This window comes from Nesoenas mayeri (genome assembly GCF_963082525.1).
Source record: "Nesoenas mayeri genome assembly, chromosome: 1".
In the NCBI taxonomy this organism is placed as follows: Eukaryota; Metazoa; Chordata; class Aves; order Columbiformes; family Columbidae; genus Nesoenas; species Nesoenas mayeri.
The window spans coordinates 106,861,868-106,869,919 of NC_137541.1; the positions used below are offsets into that span (position 1 = coordinate 106,861,868).

The following is an 8,052-nucleotide window of genomic DNA, read 5'->3' on the forward strand; positions in this document are numbered from 1 at the left end:
AGCTAATTCAACTGTGTGGACAAGTTAAAAGGTGGAAATTCAGTCTTCAGGCAAGTCACCTGTTCCACTTTCGGGTCGTCTTTTGCCAGCCCTGTCTCACCCACACAGAACAAACTAAGTGAAGTTTTAAAGTGGAACTAGACAACAGTAGATTCCCAGCTTCCCTGGTGATAAATTTGGAACCATGTCAGCAAAGGTCAGGAAGTTCAATTGAAATCGGTTCTCCCTGCTGAACTTCCCAACTCTTGGTTCTCCAGCAAGCATTGGATAAACTAGACCTGTGGTTTTATATCTCATCACCATTTGTATGTTCTCTCAGATCTGATTTTCATTTTCCTTGAAGACCTTGTGTGAGATATTTTTATTTTAATATTCTGGCTAAAATAAAATGAAAATGCATGCTTTCCTTTTCCCTAAATAACTATTCACTGATTTGAGCTAAACATTTTCCCCTAACACTGTGTTCCTCCTGTCCCATTTAGTAAGACTATTTATCCAGTATTTGCATAGTAACCCTTGAACCAATGAATGCTAAAACATTAAGGATCTTTTTGCTTTAATCAATAATTTGCATTCTTTGGCATAAGATCTCATTATTACACAGAAATTACATAATATCAAAATAAAATCTCTCTTACAATACCTTATTTCATGTTTAGGAAAAGTCCTGAAAATCTTAACAGTCACTCAGAACAGCTCAAGGAGAAAGAAAAGCAAGGTTTTTTCAGGGCAATAAAAAAGAAAAAGAAGAAATCTCAAACCGTAAGTATGCAAACCCTAAATATGTTTATCAGCTTTGAGTTATGCCATTTTAACATGCTAGATTAGTACCATTCCTGTGTATTATTTGTGGTCGTGCCCCCAGGTATCTATTTGTTCTTTTATTTTATCTCTTCACTATATGAAAATTAAATTATTTCCCTCTTTAAGGTTTATTTATCTGCTTTTTCAGTATTTCTTCACCTACTAGTCTTGTGCATTTTTGTTTTCATTCAGACCCTTTGAGAGCCAGTTTTGATGCAGGTTTTAAGCTGATGTTGTGGCAAATTCTTTTGCAGGGTATGGTAATATCACTCCAAGAATAGCAAATGCATTCTTGTGTGTCCTCAGAGCCTGAATAATCTCAGACACCCATTAGGAGGAGACCAAACTGTTATAAATGAGAATTCTGTCCAGTCTTTTTCCTGGCAGTGTCTTGAAAACAGCCTCCCTCTTCTTGCTGCACCGTGCAGTGGGAATGAGGAGGATGTGTCTTCATCACTCTTAACATGTTTTACTGGGGGAATGGATTGTGGCTTTTGTTGTTTGGTAAAAGCCTTCAGTGTCTTTTATACATTTTTTTACATTTTCATCTAGTTTTTGGGAGGGAGAAAGAACTTTCTTTTGTCAGAGAGCAGTGCTATATTAACATTTCACAAAGTTTTATAATGAAAATCTCCCTAAGAACGGAAGTAATGAAACATCATCTCATTCTCAAATGACAGTTCCAGAAACAGTAAAATACTCTTTTACATAAAGTTGTGATGTCTCTGTAAGTGGAACTGCAGTTACAGTTTTGAAGATTCTCCAAATGGTTTAAATCATGCTCACTCCAGGAGAAGGGGGAGTAACTAAATCAAAATATCTATTGTCATAGAGTGAGGTGGCATGACTGGTTGTTGGTAGAGGTCTGATCTGTTGAAAATTATCAGACTTACTGTTTGTTTGTTTCTTTGAACTGTGTGGAACATGTGCATATGTGTGTTCAGTAGCACTCAAAAATGCACCTCACCTTCCTGCCGGGCAGGTTTTAGAGGAGTGGCATCTACCTCTCCTTCTGAACTTGTTCATCCTGATATCACAATATGTGTACCCAGTTCAAATATGACCATTAGCATCACACAACTGAACAAAATACCTGGATTGTAATTCTGGGCTTATTTGATGTCAAAACATCCATGAAAAAATAGCACATGTAGGGCTAGTGGTTCCAAGTATTAAATTTGCACTGTTCTGCTCTACTGTGATTCCAGCTATTCAGGCATGGTGGCAAGGAACACTTCAAAAGACCAGCTGATAGATGGTATATCGACTACTTCCAGATTAAACTGTGCAAAGGAAATATAGATTGGATTGTGTTGCATCTCAAAATCTGGCACATTCCAAAACATCTAAATCACAAGTACCTTGATCTATAGCTACCAAAGACATCACTGATGACAAGACAAGACAGGTTTATACATTATCCAGGACAGTATCTAGGGATAGGCTGTACCCACCAATGTGTGTACAAGTGTGTGGTTCAGGCACTGTTCTTTGTTCTTTTTTGTCTGTTAGTTGAGGACATCTACCTAATGAACATTATGATGTTTATTAGGATCTTCCAGCACAAAAAATAATTATTACCTTCAGTTCAGCACTGAGTTTGACTTCAGTAGTAAAAGCTGTTAACAGCACTGTAAGATTAGCTCTTCAACTACATGAATAATGTTTACTATGGATTCATATTAAAAATCTAACATATAGCTTGCGACTACCGAAGTTTTTTTCTGAGGCTTAAAATTATTTTGGAGTCCCAGAAGTATGTAATTCCACTTACTTACTCTGACACAGACTTTCTGCAGCAAATAACAAATTAGACCAGAGAACGGTCACAGTCCTGAGAAGCATGTCATAAAATGTTTGTTAAGAGAGTGATAATAGCACATCTGCTAGCTACTGTTTACTTCTGCTGTCCTCTGGCAAGTCTCATTTTGCTGGTGATCATCATAAGAGTAATAAAACCCATCTGAAATCACGTTGAAGACGTCTTAATAATGGCATTCTCAAAATCTCTAATAGCCCAGAACTGATCCCAATTCCTGACACTTCCTCTGGCTGGGTTGTTCCCATTCATCATTCTCCCTGGAGTTCTCCAGGTGCAGTTCCCCATGGGATGACAATTGTTACTGCCTGCTATGAGAATCCTTTGCAATATTGCTTTTGTGGAGCTGTTCTTACCCATTCTCCTTTTCATCTGTCTTATCTGGAGTCTTTTAGTCAGGTAGCAAAAGAGTCACAGTTTTTTCTGCCATCTGCCACCAAACAATGTGATATTGCTGAGGGTTGTGCACAGTGTCAGTAGGCAGCTATCTTCAGAGGAGGCCGAGTTTTGCAGATTTGGGCACATATTGCAAGCTGTGGGTCTGAAGAAACTGTATGCTCTGGAAAAACAATTGCGGGTCAGCATTTCTCCTACTGATGCTTTGCGTCCTTTTTGACTTACTGAACTTCAAACGGGAAATTCTTCAACCTGTGAAGTTCCTAAAGAAGTTATGCTAATTAGTGACTGTGGTTCGTTAATCTAGAAGCTGAGAAAGCTGTTTGAAAACCAAGCATTTGGTAGTACAACCATCTTTCTCTGTAGTCATGTAACCATTAAATTGTATTATAAAGCTTTCTTTTGATAGGCAGAATAATACTAGGTACGGTGTATATGTCCTATGCTTGTTAGTACCTGAGGAGGTGACAAGTAGTCCCATTCATAATTTTAAGACTTGATAGTTCTGTTTGTTTATGCAACCATTGGTATGCTCATTGGTTGTGTTACAGAAATTAAAATAAAACAGCCAATGCCTTTGCAATACATGAAGTAACTGAAGGTGTATTTTTGTCAGAACTGAAATAATTCATCCCGGAGCCGTAGCTCTTTTGACAAGTTACAAATAAGATACTTTTATTTCTTCTAAAGCTAACTATCAACTGCTCATTCTAAAACCAATTGCTAATCTTGCTAGTGTATCTTTGTTTTTTATTTATATAAAAACAAGAAATGTCATACCACTTCAGGTCATTATCATAAGTAACAAATGATTGCCAGTATTACAGCATTTGATCCAAAGCTCAGTAAAGTCAACAAGACCTACCAGTTGTTTCCAAAAGGCTTTGAGACACACTCTGCATTCCTAATGAACATGCCTTTAAGAACTGGTATACTGATTTATTTTTACATGCTTTTAATGCATTGAGGTCTTTGAATTTGTTCCATATGCATTTTTCATTCAATCACTATTGTATTTTCCCAAAGCAAATTATAGGATTGATACCATATATTGTCAGAATTTTAAAAAAGAATATACATATACATATATATATATGGTAAGGACAGATCTCTTGAATTGAAATACTATGCATTTAGTTTTTGTATCTTATATTGCAGACAGAATCAACCAACGGGGAGAATCCAAGAATCAAGAAATCCCTCTTTCCTCTTTTTAATTCAAAGAATAATTTAAAGCATAGTTCTTCTTTGAAAAAGCTTCCTGTAGTCCCTCTACCCATGGTATTAATTTTTAAGTACAGTAGCACTGTAAAATGCTCCAGTAAACTTGTTTTACTGACTACAGCAGCATGTGTTTTATTTTCATGGGATCACTTTCTCTTCATGCCAGTTAAGTATCTTGGGCCAGTTCGATAAATTTAGGTAAAATTGGCAGTTCTGTTGAAATAGATTGTGCCTACATTTTTTTTAGTATTTGATACGCGGAAAATGTAACGTACAAGTTCCAGAGAGAATGAGCCCTGGGATTAAGACTGAAGGAGGAAAACAGTTGTGAAATCATGTATGTTTAAAATTTACACTGTCTCATTCCATTTCAATCAGGAAAATAAATAACCTGGTTTGTTTTATAGCTGTATTGGTAATGCATTTTTTTATGCAACTGATCCTTTATATATATATATTTAATTAATCAAATATTAACAACAGATCATCTGAAAAGTAAATTTTAGCTCATGCCTCTGTTGTATTTTTGTTTGTCCTAATTGTTCATTATAAAACACAGCTTGCATTAAAAATAGGTTAAATTTTGTTAGATTTTCAGCTTGTTAGGGGGAGAAGATTGGAGAGTTTCTTATTTTTTGCTTTAGTGTGGGATATTTGTGGAGAAGGAGAAAGACAGGGAAAGGAAAAACTCTTGGGTTTGTGATTGCAAAATCAGCCAGACATCAGTTGAGAGAAACTTTGGTCTGTTTCACTCAGGAACAAATTTATAGAACTGATCCATGGTCTTAACTGCAGTATGGAACGCTTTTTAAATGAAGAAGAGGCTCAACATTTTTTTTTGTTTAATTTTTATTTTGTATTAAAGCCTTGTTTAACTGCCCTCTCTTACAGCAAATAACACTAACAGCATGTGAATGCTTTAAGGGCTAAGGGTATATTTAGCAAATCTGCATGATATCCACAGCCACTTGCTCTTACTATGGGGAAAGATATTGAAAGGTCATTGCAATTCTGCTGCAGTAATGGGCTTCACTTGCGTTTTGTAATTAACTGGGGGAAATGATTTACAGCTATCCTTAAGAATATATAAGGAAACAAGTATTTAATATTTTGTTGCAGATGCCTAGCAGTGATGGTCAGGATCTCTTGGCATTACAGAAAGCCATTCATTCTTCTAATCACCAGAGCAGCAGGCAGAAGGATTGGCATCCTGAGAAGATGACAGAAATCCAGCCTCATGTAAGTGGCATTATCAGTTCCCTGTGTTTTAACATCACTGAGGTATCTTGACAGCTTTTTCTCTGGTGAATAGAAAAATGGCATCTGACGTTATTTCCCAGCCTCCTCATTCCCTGCGCATTGAATGTAAAAAAATCATGTGCCTGTAGTCCTGTGTAATTCTTTGAAAATCTAGATATGAATGACAAGGAAAAGAGACAAAATGTCCCTGTGTTGGTCTTGGAGCCTTTCAAAATATTGGTTATGTTTTAGAGGCAAGCGATGCTTCGGTGCATGTCTGTGGTAGCTTTGCAGCACTGTAGGAAAGCCTTGAAGTTGGCTCTGCCAGGACTGGTGCACGCTGAGGGCTCACTGCTGCTGGGCACAGTTTGGTACTTGCTGGGATCACCAGAGCATCACGACCACGTCATGGTGCAGCTGTACCTCAGCTGGCACAGGCTGCAGTTTAAGCAGTCTGCATTATTGGAGCATAGCACTGGACTAATGCAAGCTTATTTTCTCCAGTTCTAAAATGAGCTTGGGGGCAGGGTTTGGGAGGGAGCTTCAGTGCAATGCTCTGTTGCCATTACAACACTGAAAACTGAAGAAAAGTGTTTGTTGCAGCTGCAGTGTTTGAAGAAGCAAGTTGCTCTGTGAGCTGTGGAATTTAATGAGGTTGTTTTCATACCACTCTGTGTACTCAGAGACTTCCCCAGGCTCTTGCTAGCCATTTCAATAACCCCATGTCTCCATTTTCCTTCAGCCAGCTCACCAGTTAAAGCAGTTGTGAGGGACTAGAGCAGCGGATCACCCAGCTGCTGGCAAACAAAATATCTAACTGCTGAGTTCTGCCAGCCCTTATTTCCGTGCAGATGATTGCACAAGACTCTCTAACCCCTAACTGATGTTTAGAACGTTTTTAGGAGCTTTGTGTTTCTGATGTCTGTGCCTCATGAAATGTGGATGAGGTTCCAAAGTGAACAGAAGGATTAGTGACAGATGGGCAGCTAATGCAATTGTCTATGCCTCCGTTTTCATAGGTAGCAAGGTTAAAATAATTGATGGAAACAATTTTTTTTTCTGGTGTGGAAAAGGTTCCATCTTTTCAGGTAGCTAATAGATTGAGTCATAATGAGAAGACATTTTCTCAGCTGTGTAGTCATAGCTTGGAAGGAAATATTCCAAATTAATACAAATTGAAAGCTAAGAAGTCCTCTGACGTACAAGAAACTCAGTTTAGGATATGACAGTTGTGTTATGGGAAGTCTGATACGGTGGTGAGCAGAAGGTCAAGTGCTTTTCCCCGTGTCTTTCAGAACCAGCCATTAAAATCTCTCCGAAAGCTCTTACACCTCTCCTCTTCAAATCACCCTGTCCCTGCTGAGCCTCGCTTCCAGCCCTTACCCAGTCAGCCAGCCAAAGCTTCTTTTTCTGAAGTGCGAATTCACCCCATGAGTCAAAGCTCCGGCAGCGGCAGCAGCAACGTGCGACAAGAGCCTCAGCCGAAAAGCCGGCCGACGCTGCAGCTCCCGAGCCAGCTGGAACCCACCTGGCACGTCTCCCCAGTGAACCGGAGCGCCAGCGATGGGCCTCCCTACTCTGACCAGCTGCCGGCCAAGAGCGGACAGAACGGGCACACGTATAACCGAACCAACCGGTCGCGAATGCCAAACCTGAACGATCTGAAAGAGACGGCCTTGTAGTTGCACTCCGGGAGATAGGCCAGTCGAGGTGGAGATCAGCGTAGGGGAGCAGTGGTGGTTCTGGTGATGGTAAGACTTGCATTTTCAGCTTTATAAAGGTGTGCAATATGTACATGTGGAGCTATGCTGTTTGGCACCACAGTGAGAGTCAGGGATTATACAGGAAAACAAGTTGAATTATGAATTACCGGTCGTCAGAAATGTCGCTGAATGCCAGGCAGAGTGTGCCGGTCAGGGAGAAAAATGCATTGCTGTTTTCTCTCGCATTACATTCCAGCTGCGTGCACATCTCTGTCTGAAAGCTGGGAGACTTCTGGTATGTATTGGCACTTATAAGGGTGAAAACATTCATGTCTAGACCTATGCCCTTACTACATTTTTTGCTGCCTAGTTAAAACAGTGGGGTTTATGTGATAAAAGTGTATCCCGGTTAAGGGTTTAAAGTTAAATTGTATGTCTTAAATTTGTTTTTTAAACTTCCATATTTGATAGGATTTGTAATATTTATTTATGATGACCTAATATCGTACTGTTATAATCATATCTTTTATGTTATAATGTAAAGTTATTTTGAGCTGTTTGAAACATTGTGAAGCAGTGCAACAGCTACAGTAGTTTCTATAAAAACCTAACAGTAACATTTATATATTGCATCAGGAGTATTTTATTCTATATATAAATATATATATAAATGGAAAATAACTGTCTGTTTTTTAAATATACTCATTTAAAAGAAAAGTATTGTTATGACACTATCTGCCATATTTTTATACATTTGTGATATAAAGTGCAGTATTATACTTCTAATAAAAGGAAGTTGAATGTGGATATAAACGTGACTGTAACAGTATGAATCTTGCTCAGCTATGACAGCCCAGTATTATAGGC

General features: G+C 38.5%; 1 protein-coding gene across 1 annotated transcript in view; it reads left to right on the plus strand.

Annotated features, from left to right (window-relative positions):
* Positions 1 to 7,164, plus strand: part of CDKL5 (cyclin dependent kinase like 5) — a gene marked incomplete at both ends in the record, with an annotated part of 73,493 nt that extends 66,329 nt beyond the window's left edge. Inside the window, 4 exon segments of the mRNA XM_080352982.1 lie at positions 660 to 762; positions 4,178 to 4,300; positions 5,363 to 5,482; positions 6,778 to 7,164. Of these exon segments, the coding sequence (XP_080209108.1) occupies positions 660 to 762; positions 4,178 to 4,300; positions 5,363 to 5,482; positions 6,778 to 7,164 (733 nt within the window).
* Between the last annotated feature and the right edge of the window lie 888 nt (positions 7,165 to 8,052).